Source organism: Agelaius tricolor, unplaced genomic scaffold (genome assembly GCF_023055355.1).
Source record: "Agelaius tricolor isolate 1412-34295 unplaced genomic scaffold, bAgeTri1.0.p SCAF_10, whole genome shotgun sequence".
Taxonomy (NCBI): domain Eukaryota; kingdom Metazoa; phylum Chordata; class Aves; order Passeriformes; family Icteridae; genus Agelaius; species Agelaius tricolor.
Window position 1 is genome coordinate 34,872,843 of NW_027269270.1, and position 17,671 is coordinate 34,890,513.

The 17,671-nt window shown below is 41.0% G+C and overlaps 1 protein-coding gene across 1 annotated transcript in view; it reads right to left on the reverse strand.

Annotated features, from left to right (window-relative positions):
* Positions 1-17,671, reverse strand: part of NEB (nebulin) — a 99,013-nt gene that overhangs the window by 53,046 nt on the left and 28,296 nt on the right. Inside the window, exons 46-75 of the mRNA XM_071434221.1 lie at positions 17,205-17,516; positions 16,518-16,721; positions 16,067-16,171; positions 15,867-15,974; positions 15,387-15,698; positions 14,862-15,065; positions 14,508-14,612; positions 13,711-13,818; positions 12,854-13,165; positions 12,233-12,436; positions 11,812-11,916; positions 11,243-11,350; positions 10,051-10,362; positions 9,427-9,630; positions 8,756-8,860; positions 8,166-8,273; positions 7,219-7,530; positions 6,574-6,777; positions 5,873-5,977; positions 5,589-5,696; positions 5,154-5,465; positions 4,327-4,530; positions 4,066-4,170; positions 3,454-3,561; positions 3,018-3,329; positions 1,930-2,133; positions 1,601-1,705; positions 1,030-1,134; positions 637-948; positions 234-338 (exon numbers count right to left, since the gene is read on the reverse strand). Coding sequence (XP_071290322.1) covers positions 234-338; positions 637-948; positions 1,030-1,134; positions 1,601-1,705; positions 1,930-2,133; positions 3,018-3,329; positions 3,454-3,561; positions 4,066-4,170; positions 4,327-4,530; positions 5,154-5,465; positions 5,589-5,696; positions 5,873-5,977; positions 6,574-6,777; positions 7,219-7,530; positions 8,166-8,273; positions 8,756-8,860; positions 9,427-9,630; positions 10,051-10,362; positions 11,243-11,350; positions 11,812-11,916; positions 12,233-12,436; positions 12,854-13,165; positions 13,711-13,818; positions 14,508-14,612; positions 14,862-15,065; positions 15,387-15,698; positions 15,867-15,974; positions 16,067-16,171; positions 16,518-16,721; positions 17,205-17,516 — 5,517 coding nt within the window. The remainder of the gene's footprint in view (positions 1-233; positions 339-636; positions 949-1,029; positions 1,135-1,600; positions 1,706-1,929; positions 2,134-3,017; positions 3,330-3,453; positions 3,562-4,065; positions 4,171-4,326; positions 4,531-5,153; positions 5,466-5,588; positions 5,697-5,872; positions 5,978-6,573; positions 6,778-7,218; positions 7,531-8,165; positions 8,274-8,755; positions 8,861-9,426; positions 9,631-10,050; positions 10,363-11,242; positions 11,351-11,811; positions 11,917-12,232; positions 12,437-12,853; positions 13,166-13,710; positions 13,819-14,507; positions 14,613-14,861; positions 15,066-15,386; positions 15,699-15,866; positions 15,975-16,066; positions 16,172-16,517; positions 16,722-17,204; positions 17,517-17,671) is intronic.

The window sequence follows — 17,671 nt, forward strand, 5'->3', positions numbered from 1 at the left end:
TAATACAGCAATTCTGAATAGATATACAAGACAAGGAAGTTCTCATGGAGAAAAACCTCTCCATACACAATGAATGTTATGAAAATACTGCGGTTGCAGCATTTTTTTCAAATTTCCAAAATTTTTTTCAAATTTTTTATTTGAAAAAAACCCTTATTGTTTAAACCATTTAAAATACTTTGAGTGACAAATACCCCTGAAGAAAATTTTAGCATTGAAAAACATTTGATTACCTCACTCAGGAGATCTCCAGCATATTTGACATGCTTGACTCCAAGGGAATCATTTGGCAGCCATCCGATTCCCCGCAGCCATTCCAAATCAGCTTTATAAACAGCCTGGGAAAACAAAGGAGGGTCCATGCTCTTAGCAACACTTCCCTGGACAATCCAGCAAGATTCATAAATAACAGAATTTAATCCAGTAGTTAAAAGGGGAGCAGTAATTCCAACATGAGTACTACATCTAAATTTATCACCCTTCAACCATTTTATAAGTGGCTTACACTTTGCAGCTTTAACAAAGATCAAGGTGAGTTCCCTGAATTCAGGAACAGATTCCCACCCCTTAGAGCTGAAGCAGGATGAGAAGAGGCAATACAGGACTAAGTTAGGGGGTGTTTTCAGGTGAACTTACATCGCTCTGGAGGTCGTAGGCTTTCCTGGCATGAATGACATCGTTCTGGTCGGGGAGGCAGATCCACTGGTGCAGGTAGTGCCGGTAGTCGGTGTCACTCACCAGGGCCTGCCCGTGCTTGGCTGACACGATGGACATCATGTCCACTGGCAGGTGGCACTGGGTCTTCAGCTTGGCAAAGTACTTCTTGTACTCTCGTTCGCTCTGAACTTTGGCCACATCCAGGGCAAACTGGATTTTGGAATCTCCCTTTGCGTTCGGCACTCCCACGTAGTGTCCTTTCTGCTTCTCGTGCTCCAGCTTGTATTTGTACTGGGGGAAGAGCAGAGGTCACCATCAGTAACAGCTAGAAAGAGCTCTTGGAGCATGGGAGATGCCTCTTTTGGCACTTACATCACTGGCAATCTCTCTAGAAGCCTTGGCTGTCTTGATTGGAATTGCATCTGCTCTCAAATCGTAGTTCATCTTCAGCTCATCCCAAGCTCCTTTATATTGTTTCTGAAGAGACAGATAAAACATCACACACATGCTGAATGCTCTAGCATTTGCCATTACAGAAATAGAGTTTCCAGCCATTTATTTGCTGAAATACTATGAAATTTTTTGAGCAGTACTCCTGCTCCTAATCATAAATGCAGCTGCCTCTGAACTTGCAACACCAGTTGTGCAACCTATAAAGCACAAAAGGGTGTTTATAAAGGTGTAGAAAATATTTATATGCCTTGGATTGTCATCCATTTTAATAAAATATTCCCGCAGTGGCTCATGATATTAATAATTTTTAAATAGCTGAATGCAAATATTTATTTTAAAAGGGCTGAATATTTTAAGGATATTCAGTAGAGGGAAGGGAATGCCACAAGCCCTGTATGAGGACAAACTTCAATGAGATTCACAGAGATTCAACATCTTAGAATGATATAATCCACATACTATTTTAGAGAAAACAGAATGATAAACATACCTGGCTGTAATTAACAGCATTAGCCTTGGCTAGGTTGATTTCAGGGGTGTCTGGCATGATGTGGATCATAGTCTTGTCCTTTTCCCAGGCTTCTTTATATTTTTGCTGTTAAAACAGTCATTTAATAATATCATCAGACTTATGGAATTTCACTTATCAATAACATAAAATCCCATAAATCTCTCCTGGACTATCATCTCTAAAGAGTAAAACGTTTGGAAAAGCATTAAACTTAAAACACCACGGATCAGTTTTACATTTTAGCAGTGAGATTTCTCTTTAGCTGTAGTTTCTAGAGTGGAAGCAGCTTTGAGGAGGTTGGAACATACAGTGCTGATCTGTTCAGCGTTGGTTTTGGCCAGAACAACATCTGGGGAATCCACAACACTGGTGTACTTCACGCTGTCGATGGGGGTCCGATACACGTTGTCACTCAGGAGGTCCTGGGCATTCTTCACCCTCTTAATTTCTGGAGAGTCGTTGGGCAACCACCCAATTCCACGGAGCCACTCTAGGTCTGACCTGTACACAGCCTGGGTGAGATGGCCAGAAAACAAAAACATTGCTTAAAATTATTGTCTTAATAATTTTAAGCTATGCAAAGCAGATTATGTTTTATAAACCGAGCTAGAGTCAGATGAATCCTTTTTATAGACAGGAGATTTCAGTGTCATAAGTAAAATTAAAACTGGCCACAAGTTTTTAAGTGGTTCAGCTCTTAAATAACACATTCTAAACCTTGTAAGGAGAAACAACTGAAAGGACCTACAGTTAATGATGATGAATAATAAAAGCTTAGAAGACTCTTCCTGTCTCCTCCAAAACACTTATTCCTCTAGTAATTTCAGCAATTTACAAGTCCTAACAAAACCCCAAGCTGCCTACCAGGAAAACTGACAAACAGCAAGGAACAGGAACCTCATCTCCAAAGCTTGTAATTGAAACAGTGGAAGAGGAACTGATAAGCACCAAAGCCAGGTCAGGAAATCAACTGCACTGATCCTGCTTTGCATTCAGCCACTAAAACCTCTCACTGGCTACCTCACAGAGTTTTCTTCCAATTAAATAAATTTCCAAGCTTACTCAAGCAAACAGAAGTAACAAAAGCCACCTGATTCCAAGGCAGCTAACAGCTCTTATTCCTAAGTCCCATCAAAGCAAGAAAGACAAATCCTTCAGCTTCTCCAAATCAGATCTGTCCAAAAGCATTATGTAACACATTATCAACTAAAGTTTTACAATATTCAGAGATGAAACCAATGCTTTTTAAGGGTGCAAAAGAGCACATAATAGCAGTAACAAAAAACTGAAGAAAACAGTCTCAACATAAATTTGTTGTGACTGTATAGCATTGAACAATCAGAATAAGGCTATAATCTATTGAATAATAAAACTACACATCTCTGTGGGTACTCACATCACTCTGCAGGTCGTAGGCCTGCCGTGCGTGGATCACGTCATTCTGGTCAGGAAGGCAGGTCCACTGGTGCAGGTACTGCCTGTAGTCAACATCACTGACCAAGTTCTGGCACTCCTTGGCTGCCTGCACCGACAGGGCATCCACAGGGATGTGGATCTGGGTCTTGGAATCGTTGTAGGCCTTCTTGTAGAGGCGGTCATTCTGCAGGGCCATGGCGCGCGCGGCCTGCGCCAGCTTGGGGTCATCCTTGGCACTGGGGCACCCGATGTAGTGGCCTTTCTGCTTCTCGTGGGTTTCTTTGTACTTGTACTGGAAATGCAGAGAGAACAGAAGGCGTGTTGCTCACCTGGACACAGCCACCAGGCTCAGGCTGCCAGCCTGAGCTTCACTTATTCTGCTGAGACACAAGCAGCGCACGAAGAGAAGGCTGTACCTCACTGGCAATGTCTCTGGAGGCCTTGGCTTGTTTGATGGGAATGGCATCTGCTCTCAGGTCGTAGCCTTTCGCCTTGACCTCATCCCAGGCTTTCTGATAATGTTTCTGTAAAGAAAATTAATCACCTTTGTTAAACACAGTGAAATGCCTTCTCTAAAAACGTGCTTGCTGGGAATGATCAGCTTGGGAGCCCTGTTTGCTTCCTGTAACTGACAGAGTGACAATAATTATCCTGGCAAGTGTCTTAACAGAAAACTCATGACTTAAAGTAGGTGCAAGATTAAAACTCAAAAAGGCAGCAGAAATATTCCTGAAGACAGACCAATATGTCTGCAGATTCCAACAACTCTTCCATGGAATGTATTTGGCAGGTTTTGCCAAAAGGGAGCAGAAGTTGTGTGGAACTGTACACTGAGCTTGGGAGTTTGTTCATGAACACACAACCTGTTAATAGGCTGAGAGCTGATAAAAAGCCTCTGGATGTACTTTCCTGTTTACAAGCACATTAGATGGTGAGTTTGTGCACCACCATTTACAGCAAAAACTGGAAGAACAATTACCAGCCTTAATTTTCCAACACTTTACAAATATTTCATGCTATTCTCTTACATTGCTGATGTTGAGAGCATTGACTTTGGACTGCAGCATGACAGGAGTGTCTGAAGGGAGGGAAATCTGGGTCTTGTCTTTATCCCAGGCCTCACGATACAGACGCTGAGGAGAAAGGAAGAACAACGGCAATTCAGTACGGTGAGAACAAAAACACCAAGAGGAATTCTTCAGTAATTCCAATTTGCAAAACTTCATCATTCCCACCAGAGAAATTCTACTCTCCACCAGAAAGAAATCAAATGTGAAGGGGGAGCTTACATCACTGAGCTGCATGGCATTGGTCTTGGCCAGGACGACGTCTGGGGAGTCGGTGATGCTGGTGAACTTCAGCTGCTCCGGCCGCGTGCGGTACAGGCGGTCGTTGAGGATCTCCTGGGCCTTCTTGGCTTTGACCACATCCACAGACCCTTCTGTCAGCCAGCCAATGCCTCTCAGCCATTCCAGGTCGGACTTGTACACGTTCTACAAACAAACCAAGGGTTACTGGCACTGCAGAGGTAACTCTTAGCCCAGAGAGCTGGTGGGTTCAGTTTCTGGAGATGTTCAAGACCAGTCTGGATGAGGCTCTGAATGACCAGGTCTAGTGGAAGGTGTCCCTTGCCCATGGCAGGGGGATGGAATTAGATGGTCTTTCCCAACCCAAACAATTTTGGGATTCTGCAGCTCTAACTCTAAGTGGAAGAAGGTTTTTTATAAGCCTTTCCCCAACTTATTCTCCTACTCTTTACACAACAAGCAGCCAGTGATGCTCTGCTGTATCAGGTCCTTTCTGGACACACCACCCCTGATTTGCACAGAAACAATGATACTTTCAAGACACTGCATTCAAACCAGGGGCATGACCTGCAAGGAGACTGAAAGCAAACATTCTAGAGCAGACCAAGAAAACATGGCTTCCTTATGAACTGCCCCAAATATTTCTGGCACCCAGGCTGAAATCCTTCAGAAAGGATAAAATAAACATACCAGGACAGACCAGGCCAGACAGACCGATGAATGTGCATTTGAAAATATATCTGTCAGTCACTAACAAACAGAGCCTCACACAGCTGCCCTAAAGCTTTCCTACAGTGATTGTCACTCACGTCGCTCTGCAGGTCGTAGGCCTGCCGTGCGTGGATCACGTCATTCTGGTCAGGAAGGCAGGTCCACTGGTGCAGGTACTGCCTGTAGTCAACGTCACTGACCAAGTTCTGGCACTCCTTGGCTGCCTGCACCGACAGAGCATCCACAGGGATGTGGATCTGGGTCTTGGAATCGTTGTAGCCCTTCTTGTAGAGGCGGTCGTTCTGCAGGGCCATGGCGCGCGCGGCCTGCACCAGCTTGGGGTCATCCTTGGCACTGGGGCACCCGATGTAGTGGCCTTTCTGCTTCTCGTGGGTTTCTTTGTACTTGTACTGCAAATACAAAAAGAAGTGAATCTGGGATGAAGGTGCCATCGTATCCTATTGCTACTGATCACAAAAATGCATATTCTTGTTTTTAAGGGAACTGAAAATAAATGTAAAGCAATAACATACGTCACTCGCAATATCTCTTGATGCTTTTGCAGTTTTGATTGGAATTGCATCAGCTCTCATGTCATAACCCTTCTTTTTGGCCTCTTCCCAGGCTTGTACATAAAGTTTCTACATGAGAGAAGACAGAAAATGGCTTATGAATATTCTGAAAGATGGGATTTCTACATTTCATAATTGTCTCTAAAATTTTTCATGAATGTGTGATTCAGAACATCTTTATAATTAAAGAAATACTGACTTAACTCTGAATTTCCACTAGTTCAGTAAATGTTGAAAGTCCTTACTTTGCTAACGTTGGCTGCATTGGCCTTTGCTAGCAGAATGTCTGGTGTGTCAGGCATGACATGGATGGACTTCTTGTCTGCATCCCAGGCTTCTGTGTACAAGCGCTGCGAGAGAGGAAAACAGCCCTTTACAAACAGTTCTTTATGAAATTATTTTACAACTACAATTATTTTACAAACTGCTAGGGGTAGCTCCAGTAAGCTGTAATACCCTGACACAGCAAAATTTCTCTCTGAACAGCTCAAGAAGGAAAACTTTGTCCCTCCTCATTATTTCCCAGGTTAAGCTGGCACAGCAATTGACAGATTTTGGGTTGCGGAGAAACAGGAGGAAAAGTGTATTATTTATTCTGTATAATTTGTTTGATTATGTTTGTTATAAAGGAGGAGGTACTTAGTGACCTTCACCCTCCAGATCTATGTTGCACAAGTTTCACATCCAGAGAACTTCAGGTATTTCCTCATCACTTGTTCATCATGAAGTATTATATTTGGAAAAATCTGCAATTTAAGGGACTTTTGTCAGTAGATTTTTTACCAACTGCTCACTTCAGACAGAGCCCTGAGAGAACAGCTTTCCTGTACAGTGGCTGAATTTGGACATCAACTTTCTCTTGAATCCATATGTTTTTGGTTTTACTTTGTATTTTGAATTTTTCACCTCATGAACAAGTTCTATTAACTGGCAGTACCACCCTCACCTTGTTCATGATCTCAGCATTTTGCTTGGCTAAGACCATGGCCAAGGAATCCGTCACGCTGGTAAATTTGATTTTGTCTGCAGGCTGCCGATACTTCCTGTCACTGAGGATTTCTCCAGCTTTCTTGGCTTTCTCAACCTCCAAGGAGCCAATAGGAACCCATCCAATGCCTCTCAGCCATTCCAGGTCTGATTTGTAAACAGCCTGAAAAATTTTGAAAGTTTGTTATATATGGGCAAGTGTGATAAAATATTAAAATTAATTTAAACAAGCACATACAATATGAACAGCTGGGTATGTTTCTGAGGATATGGTTCTGAAAACAATTGTTTTTGAAAGTTAAGTGATTATTAAATAAGAGAAATAAAAGAGGTATTGGAGCACAATGCCAGTATCAGAGTAACACACAATTTATACCTCAGATTAAGGACTGGAAAAATAGGATTAAACATAAATTTGATGAAAGAATTGAAAGAATGAAAGAATGAAAACATTTCAAAAAGTCTGATACAAGCAACTAGAGGCTCATTATCCGTATTTTAAAAATTAGGTTGTGCAAGACTTAATTCTTTATTACTGAATTACTGTATTACAGAATTACTGTGTTACAGAAATGCTGCGTTACTAATTCAAGGATTTGCTCACATCACTCTGCAGGTCATAGGCTTGCTTGGCGTGGATCACGTCGTTCTGGTCAGGCAGGCAGATCCACTGGTGCAGGTAGTGCCGGTAGTCAACGTCGCTCACCAGCTCCTGGCATTTCTTGGCCAACACAATTCCAAGCATGTCCACAGGGCTGCTGAACCTTGTCTTGGACTTCTCAAAGTCCTTCTTGTACTCCCTGTCACTCTGGATCTTGGCCACGTGCATCGACCACATCATCTTGGGGTCATCCTCGATGTTCCTGGCCCCAATGTGGTGGCCCAGCTGCTTCCGATACCCTTCCTTGTACTTGTACTGCAGGAAAAAAAATCCATATATATATATATTCATATATTTTATCCTTTTCTAAGACAAAGCATTTAAATAGATTTCTTGGTAGAAAAACAAAGAGCACAAAAATCTGTTATCCTCTGTCTCTTAGTGATATTGCCTTATCCTTGAAACCTGTCCCAGTCATTGCAGATTTTTTTTCCTGATTTTCTGTTTTGTGTTTCAATGTGACACTGAAATAGAATTATTTCTTTCCTCCAGAAAAGATAAGCATTTAAACTTTCAGAATTTATTTACTTACATATCTCTTTTGGGGACCGATTTTAAAGGACTTCCTATTTTGAATCAGAAATTACCTCGACACACTCTAGCATAGACTTCTACATCTTTTTGTTCATTCTTCTTGAACATCCATGGATAGCAATGGCGAGCATATAAATAATCTTCATGTTATATATTTATTCATTACTCTGATACATAACTCATACAAAAAATACTGGCTATCCATTATTTTTTGTGCACTTAAGGCATGTGGTAGAATCACTATGACAGCAGATTTCTATGTTATCTATTTTGTGAAATGTGACATTAGCAAACAAGAGAAAAAAGATTCTTTTCCATTACCAAATCCATAGGGAAATGAGAACAAAGCCTCTCACCTCACTGGCAATCTCCCTGGAGGCTTTGGCAGACTGAATGGGAATGGCATCATAACGCAAATCATAGCCCTTCTTCTTTGACTCCTCCAAGGCCAGTTTGTACATTTTCTGTGAGAAAAAAAATCACAATCTAGTTTCAAAAAACAAAATTCAAAATTACATTTCTGTTCAGCATAACTGTGCAATACAACAAAGGAAGTTCCTAAACAATATTGTTCATCTTCAGACAATTTAAATACTGTTCTGTAAAAAAAGAAAAAAAAAACAGATTTCAAAGACCTTGTAATTTTATTGTAGATGTTTGGAAAGTGGAAATCATTTAGAGAAGGCAAAGACAGGAACATTTAAAAAGCTAAACTGCCTATTTCCACAACTTGCTGTAGAAATGATTTCTCATTTATGAGGGATAATTTATTTTAAAAGAAAATATATTTTTGTGGAATAACAACTCTGATTTCAGAACTGGAACCAGCCATATATGAAAATAACTAAACTGACAATATTTTAAAATTAATAAAAAATCAAAGGTGATGAAAGTGTACTTATGAAAAACTTATGAGAAACTGTCTCAGGTGTCCAGCTGCACTCACCTCGCTGTAGTTCACTCGGTTCTGTTTGGCCAGCAGGATTTCTGGGGTGTCAGGCATGACATGAATTGTGGTCTTGTCTTTGTTCCAAGCTTCAGTGTACAAACGCTAAGAAAGAAAACAGGAAGAGATTGATAGGGCATTCAAAACCAGGTTAATATTTCAATAAACATGGAAAACACATTAATTAAAATGATAGGAACCTGGTCCAGGGGAAATTGTCCCTTCCCATGGCAGGAGGTTGGAACAAAATGATCTTTAATGTCCCTTCTAACCCAAACCATATTATGACACTATAAAATACAGCAGGGATATACAGTTATGTGTTAATCTGGTAAAAGTAACATCAACAAAAGGAGAATTTATATGAGGGAGTTAAAAACATTAAGGAAACTGCCACATTGCTTCAGAATAATGAATAAACCAAAGAATTATTAGTGCCCAATGCACACACACACCAAGGAAAATATTTAAAATGAAAATGCAGAATATTACACAAATTTGAGTCTTCCATTACCTGACCTTAGAGTTTTGAGTGAAATAACAAGAGCACAATGACTGAAAATGCATCATGCTTGAACTGGAGCATTGCTTGTGCTCAGATCATTCCCAGACCTGCCTGCAGGGCTGAGGCAGACACCTCTGATGTGTCACCCAGAGGAATCAGAACTCACCTTGTTCATGATGTCTGCGTTCTGCTTGGCCAACACCATCTCCAGGGAATCCGTGACACTGGTGAACTTGATGGTGTCCGGATGCTGGCGGTAAATTTTGTCACTCAGGATCTCCCCTGCTCTCTTGGCTTTCTCAACTTCCAAGGAACCAATTGGGACCCAGCCAATGCCCCGCAGCCACTCCAGGTCAGATTTGTAGCAGTTCTGTTACAATAAACAAAATTACACAACTTATTTTAATAAAATAATCATTATAATGTATGTTACACAGTGCATCTTTCCAAAGGAAAAACACCTTCCTATCAGCTCTTCATTCAAACAAATTCAAAGATGTAAAGAAAATTGTGGAAAAAAATAACAGCATTTCACCTATATTAAGGGTGAAACCATTATCCAGCTTTCACAGAATGGTAAATGATAGATAGTCCAAATCCTGGAATTACAGGATTTCATTTAAATATCAGTTAGTTAGTATAACCTCTAGGAGATCTGAGCATCAATTAACTGTGAAATGTAAAAAGAAATCTCAAAACGTTGGTTCTACCACATCGGAACAAGATGGCCTGATACAATTATGTAAAATAAACTCATTTTTCAGCAAAAATCAAATGCCAGAGAACTCACATCACTCTGGAGCTCGTAGGCTTGCTTGGCGTGGATCACGTCGTTCTGGTCAGGCAGGCAGATCCACTGGTGCAGGTAGTGCCGGTAGTCAACGTCACTCACCAGCTCCTGGCATTTCTTGGCCAACACAATTCCAAGCATGTCCACGGGGCTGCTGAACCTTGTCTTGGACTTCTCAAAGTCCTTCTTGTACTCCCTGTCACTCTGGATCTTGGCCACATGCATTGACCACATCATCTTGGGGTCATCCTCGATGTTCCTGGCCCCAATGTGGTGGCCCAGCTGCTTCCGATACCCTTCCTTGTACTTGTACTGAAACAGAAGAGATTTAAAGTTACTTGGTGTATTGAAAAATTAATAAATAGTTCCAACAGTTTAACATACTCGTTAGTTTGTAAAGATAAAAATATTTTATAAGTCTTCCTACTCTGGGATTCATTTTCATGTAATAAGCTGTTTTATTAGATATAATTACCTAAGAGTTTTTATATAAAATGCTTTCAATTCACTAAAAGTTTAATGTCACATTCTAACTAGTTTGGTACTTCACATTCTTTTACTATTAAGATTAAATTGTAAATATTAACTTACTTAACAAACTTTTTATAAAACTCCTTGATGAAGACCATATGATTTTTCTCTTTATACAAAGAGTTGAAATATCCAACTTGTGAGTAAACAAGGAGCATAAAAATCTGTTATCCTTCATCTCTAAGTGATGCTGCCTTACCAGAAGCACATGCTATCATAGTCATTGCATACTTTATCCCAATTATTATGTTCAGACATCTTGAATTTCATTATGACACTTGAACAGAAATATTGTTTGAATCACCAATTAACCTGACAAACTCTACCATTGGTTCATTTGATCATGCTGCTTGAATATCCATGGACATCAATAGAAGTATTCCAGGGGGCATATCAAAAGCCTTCACATTATTTTATTTATTTATTTATTTATTTATTTATTTATTTTATTTATTTATTTGTTACAGTGATATATTCCTCATTATAAAAATATTGGCTCCCCCTTTCTTCCATGCACTAAAGGCAATGTAGTGGAATCATTACAAAGAATCACTATGAAAATATATTTCAATATTATCTATTCTATGAAGTACGAAGTAGCAAACCTTATGATTATTTTCCACTACCAGATGCATAGAGAAATGAGAACAAAGCCTCTCACCTCACTGGCAATCTCCCTGGAGGCTTTGGCAGACTGAATGGGAATGGCATCATAACGCAAATCATAGCCCTTCTTCTTGGACTCCTCCAAGGCCAGTTTGTACATTTTCTGTGAGAAAAAAAATCACAATCTAGTTTCAAAAACAAAATTGCATTTCAGTTGAGCACATCAGAGTATTGAAATCCCTAAACAATATTGTTGATTTTCATGCAACTTCAACATCTTCAGTCCAGCTCTACATTTACTAGAAAATAAAAGAATGCAGATTTCAAAGACCTTGTAATTTTTTTTGTAAATGCTTGGAAAATGGGAATCATTTAGGGAAAGCAAAGCAAAACTGGTTCTTTCCATACCTTGCTGTATAAATTATTTCTAATTTATAGGAGATAATATATTTCAATAACCTAATTAGATATCCAGGAGTTCAATTTCTGGAACAACTCTGATTTCAGACCTTTTGTGAAAATAAACAACCTGTCAATATTTTACCAGTAACTAAAAGTCAGGGATGAAAAAAGCATACTTGTCAGAAGTACAAGTGAATTGTCTCAGATTTCAGCTGCACTCACCTCACTGTAGTTCACTCGGTTCTGTTTGGCCAGCAGGATTTCTGGGGTGTCAGGCATGACATGAATTGTGGTCTTGTCTTTGTTCCAAGCTTCAGTGTACAAACGCTAAGAAAGAAAACAGGAAGAGATTGATAGGGCATTCAAAAACAGGTTAATATCTCAGTAATCAGGGAAAACATAGGCCATACCAGGTGAAAATATAGGAAATGTAACAGGGATAATCAGTTAGGTAATTAGGAAGAGATAGTATTAACAACAGGAGGATGGACTTACAGAAATGTAAGAACACTTAAAAAATGCCGCATTGATCAAAGAGAAGGAATAAACCAATGAGCATTGCTTGTGCTCAATCATTCCCAGACCTGCCTGCAGGGCTGAGGCAGACACCTCTGATGTGTCACCCAGAGGAATCAGGACTCACCTTGTTCATGGTGTCTGCGTTCTGCTTGGCCAACACCATCTCCAGGGAATCCGTGACACTGGTGAACTTGATGGTGTCCGGATGCTGGCGGTAAATTTTGTCACTCAGGATCTCCCCTGCTCTCTTGGCTTTCTCAACTTCCAAGGAACCAATTGGGACCCAGCCAATGCCCCGCAGCCACTCAAGGTCAGATTTGTAGCAGTTCTGTTAAAAAATAGAAAGAAATCACCCACACAAGTTATTCTATCAATAACAATAAGGCAACTTACATGGTGAATAGTTCACCAATAAGTAACCTCAATAGCAACAATTAATTTAAATAAATTCAAATTACAGGAGAAAATATAAAAAACAAGTGCATTTCCACTACATTAAGGGTGAAACCATTATCCAACTTTCACAGAATGGTAAATGATAGATAGCAGTTCTGGAGTTAGAGGATTTCATTGAAGCATCAATTAGTTAACACATCCTGTTGGAGAGTTCAGTTTCAATCAGCAACAAAATTTTAAAATAAATCTCAAAATGTTGGTTCTACCACACCAGAACAAGATGGCTTGATACAATTATGTAAAATATCAAATACATTCCTCAGCAAAACCTAAATGCCAGAGAACTCACATCACTCTGGAGCTCGTAGGCTTGCTTGGCGTGGATCACATCGTTCTGGTCAGGCAGGCAGATCCACTGGTGCAGGTAGTGCCGGTAGTCAACGTCGCTCACCAGCTCCTGGCATTTCTTGGCCAACACAATTCCAAGCATGTCCACAGGGCTGCTGAACCTTGTCTTGAACTTCTCAAAGTCCTTCTTGTACTCCCTGTCACTCTGGATCTTGGCCACATGCATTGACCACATCATCTTGGGGTCATCCTCAATGTTCCTGGCCCCAATGTGGTGGCCCAGCTGCTTCCGATACCCTTCCTTGTACTTGTACTGAAACACAAACCGAAATATTAGATTTTTGTATCACCTATAAATATCAGTTACTCATATTAAATTTTTCTAACAATAACCTTTCCAAACTTATCTATAACCTACCATTAAAAAAACCCCAAACAGTCAAATCAACTCTGATGCTAATAACATTCTAAAGTTTTTTGTTATTTGAGTTAGAACCCTAAACAGAATTGTTTTATCATTTTGCTTTTGAAGAAATGTGCTTTATTAAAATTAGTGAGAAAGAATCCTGGTCTTATTAAATGCATTTAATCCTTATTACATATAATGATAAACATACTGTAAATACTTATCTACACAAAAAGGGTTATGAGCTATACAGCTATCACAAAAGCAGCATTATATTGTTCTTATAATTATCAACACTCATTTTTTAAAACATACATGATAGTTTACTTGCAAACATCTATTAGTTAAGGTCACAGTTTAACTGCAGCGCCTTTTTCAGGATCCAGCTGACAATTGTCAGGTTGCAAAGGAGAGATGTCAACATAGAAGGAAACAAAAAGTTAGATTCTTACATCACTGGCGATTTGCCTGGATGCTTTGGCTGCTTGGATGGGGATGGCATCAGCTCTCAAATCATAGCCTTTCTTCTTTGAATCTTCCATGGCCTGTCTGTATTGTTTCTAGATGAAGAATTAAACAATGGGACTCATGTAAGTTCCATATGTTATATTCTATGCAAAACAGATTTCTCAGAAGTAGATCTAATAATTGTGTTTAGATTTATTATACACAGTTTTATCTACCTTTAACTCAAAACCTCAGATCAGTAGCTAATACAAATTCATGTCAAAGGAAGACCTTTGCTACATATATTGGTTAGTTAATTTTTATTTTACTCTTTTAAATAATGTAACATTGACTACAATTTAGAGCTAAACTTTTCTTCTATACAAATGGAGTAAAACTTACTTTTTAAAACCACTGATATGGCTTACTGATGTGAACATGTTTGCCTAAAATAATATTGAGCATTGGCATCACACCTTTTCAGAATTATGCTAGTAATTACATTTCTGGTATTAATTTTTGTCTTCCCAACATTATGCACACTGGCAGAAATGACTCCCCAAAAATTCAGTGGAAACACACAACTTGTGTGGAATTTATGGAATTTCTTCTCACCAGTGCTCATTGCTCTATGCATGCACTACTACAAATATACAAACAATGTTTTTCAAGTCACAATTTTTTGGATAAATATGGGAGTTACTTAGGGAAACTGATAGTGCCATCTCTAGAAGGTTTCCCAGAACATTCCTGATCCAGCCATGACACAGAGCAGTTGCATTTGGAGAGCTCCCACACTCACCAGACTGTAGTTCCTCTTGTTCTCTCTTGCCAGTGTGATTTCAGGCGTGTCAGGCATGATGTGGATTTGTGTCTTGTCTTTATCCCAGGCCTCAGTATACAAACGCTGCAGGAGAAACACAGCAGAGTATTTGGAGACATTCACAATTGATAAATAGTAATTATCAAAGAAGATATTATTAAATCAGCTCTTGATGAAAACAAGTTTCCCATCGATTACCAAAAATTGAACTTATAGCTTTAGAGCCTTACAGTGGTGAAATCTCACAGCACAGGCACAGGTCTGTGGTCCCAGTCCTGTCTCAGGGGTTTAGGCAGAGACTGTTGATGAGTACCTGATCAAATCCAGACTCACCTTGTTCATGTTGTCTGCGTTCTGCTTGGCCAACACCATTGGGAGAGAATCTGGGATGCTGGTGAACTTGATGGTGTCTGGATGCTGGCGGTAAATTTTGTCACTCAGGATCTCCCCTGCTCTCCTGGCTTTCTCAACTTCCAAGGAACCAATTGGGACCCAGCCAATGCCCCGCAGCCACTCAAGGTCAGATTTGTAGCAGTTCTGTTACAAAATATAAAGGCAGCAGTTAAAAATTTCCCCCTTTATATGTTAATCAGCATTTAAATATATTCAGATTCCCTACTATGAAGGATGATATGGAGCTAATTCTGATGTTTGGCTGTACATAAACTTTCATAACGGCCTTACATTCAGATTAATTCACTCCTCAAAATACAATGGCTTTGCTTGGAACAGGGGAAAAAAAACACAAAGTGAAAAGAGACTATATGAGAGCAACTATATGAGAGCAACTACTCTAGTTTATATTCTAAGGAAATTACAAACATTTCAGTAGTCCAGAGCTTATCAGCAAGTACTCACATCACTCTGGAGCTCATAGGCTTGCTTAGCATGGATCACGTCGTTCTGGTCAGGCAGACAAGTCCACTGGTGCAGGTAGTGCCGGTAATCGACATCACTGACCAGCTCCTGGCATTTCTTGGCCAACACCACTCCCAGCATGTCCACAGGGCTGCTGAACCTTGTCTTGAACTTCTCAAAGTCCTTCTTGTACTCCCTGTCACTCTGGATCTTGGCCACGTGCATCGACCACATCATCTTGGGGTCATCCTCAATGTTCCTGGCCCCAATGTGGTGGCCCAGCTGCTTCCGATACCCTTCCTTGTACTTGTACTAAAAGGACAAAAAAATGTTCACTGAGTGATAGTTTAGGGTTTTTATATGACCCCAGAAGCCCCTGGGACACCACCTCCAGAAAATGCAGCAGCTGAAGCCACAGAGATCTTAAAGAAAGAAAGGATTCAGTCCCAGTGTGTGCCACAAGGGCTGCTGTGCACTCACATCACTGGCGATGTCCCGCGAAGCTTTGGCAGACTTGATGGGAATGGCATCTGCCCGCATGTCGTAGCCCTTCTTCTTCTCCTCCTCCATCGCCTGCTTGTACAGTTTCTGGAACAGACACCACCACGCCCTCAGACAACGCTGCTGCCTGGACATGGCAGCAACTAGGGATGGACACTGCACCCCCAACAGCCACCCACCTCGCTGAAGTTCACTTTGTTCTGCTGCGCCAGCAGGATCCCAGGGGTGTCCGGCATGATGTGAATGCTGGTTTTGTCCTTCTCCCAGGCTGAGGTGTACGAGCGCTGGAAACAAGGAGCACAGAGGATGATAAGAACACACAGGTTTAGGGAAACAATGAGAACATCAGATCTGTGAACCAAAGGAAGGGGCCTGTACTTTGAACTGACCCAGAAACTCCTGCCCTTTCCCCAAACCTTTCTAATGCTTCACCCTTTTCTTTTCCACACTGTACCTCTTTACTACTCCAACCACGCAAACAAAAATTTAATCTCATATAAGGAATAGAAATCCATGAGGCAAGAGGGATTTCCTCCCCTTGCACAACCTGGGTGTTGGAAGGGCATAGAACAACATCTGGGAAATGAAGATGCTCATTTTCTTCAAGATGCAAACACAAGGAAATCTCACTTGGTCCATGATTTTGGAGTTGTGCTTTGCCAGCACCATGGGCATCGAGTCAGGAAGGCTGGTGAATTTGATGGTGTCTGGGTGCTGACGATACTTCTTGTCACTCAGGATCTCGCTCGCCCTCTTGTTCTTCTCAACATCCAGTGACCCAATTGGGGACCAGCCAATGCCCCTCAGCCACTGCAGGTCAGACTTGTACACGTTCTGGAAGGACAGGAGAGGAAACAATACAACTTAGCAAATTCCTCACTCCAAGCAACCTCATCTTCTACCACGGGAAGCTCCACTTAATGGAACATGTTCCACTAGGTCAACCCACCAGACTGTGCTACAAAAGTGACTCTGGATAAGCTCAGCTCCCAAAAACCTGTCCCTCTGCCCCTGCAATATCACAAGAGGCTATCAAGCAAACCACAAATCTTCTCCCTATACCTACTAGGTATTACTAGCAAGGACGAACACCATTTCTAAATCTGCATCTGGCAGAGACATTGGAGGAGCCTTTTATATCAGATCCTAAGGCTGTTCACACCATTCTTAGCTGCGCAATTTTTTACCTCTGCCAACTCTTGGCCCTCCAGAAAAAAAAAAGGATTTTAGTTCCTTTGACCTTCCCATACCACACAGACTTCCTCAAAAAGAAGAGACAACCCAAGGCTGTGACACAGCCAGTAAGGAACAACTCACATCACTCTGCAGGTCGTACACTGTCTTGGCATGGACAACATCGTTCTGGTCGGGCAGGCACGTCCAGCGGTGCAGAGGGTGCCGGTAATCGACATCACTGACCAGCTCCTGGCATTTCTTGGCCAACACAATTCCAAGCATGTCCACGGGGCTGCTGAAGTGTGTTTTGGACTTCTCAAAGGCTTTCTTGTACTCCCTGTCACTCTGGATCTTGGCCACGTGCATCGACCACATCATCTTGGGGTCATCCTCAATGTTCCTGGCCCCAATGTGGTGGCCCAGCTGCTTCCGATAGCCTTCCTTGTACTTGTACTAAAAGGACAAAAAAATGTTCACTGAGTGATAGTTTAGGGCTTTTATATGACCCCAGCAGCCCCTGGGACAGCACCTCCAGAAAATGCAGCAGCTGAAGCCACAAAGATCTTAAAGAAAGAAAGGAGTCAGCCGCAGTGTGTGCCACAAGGACT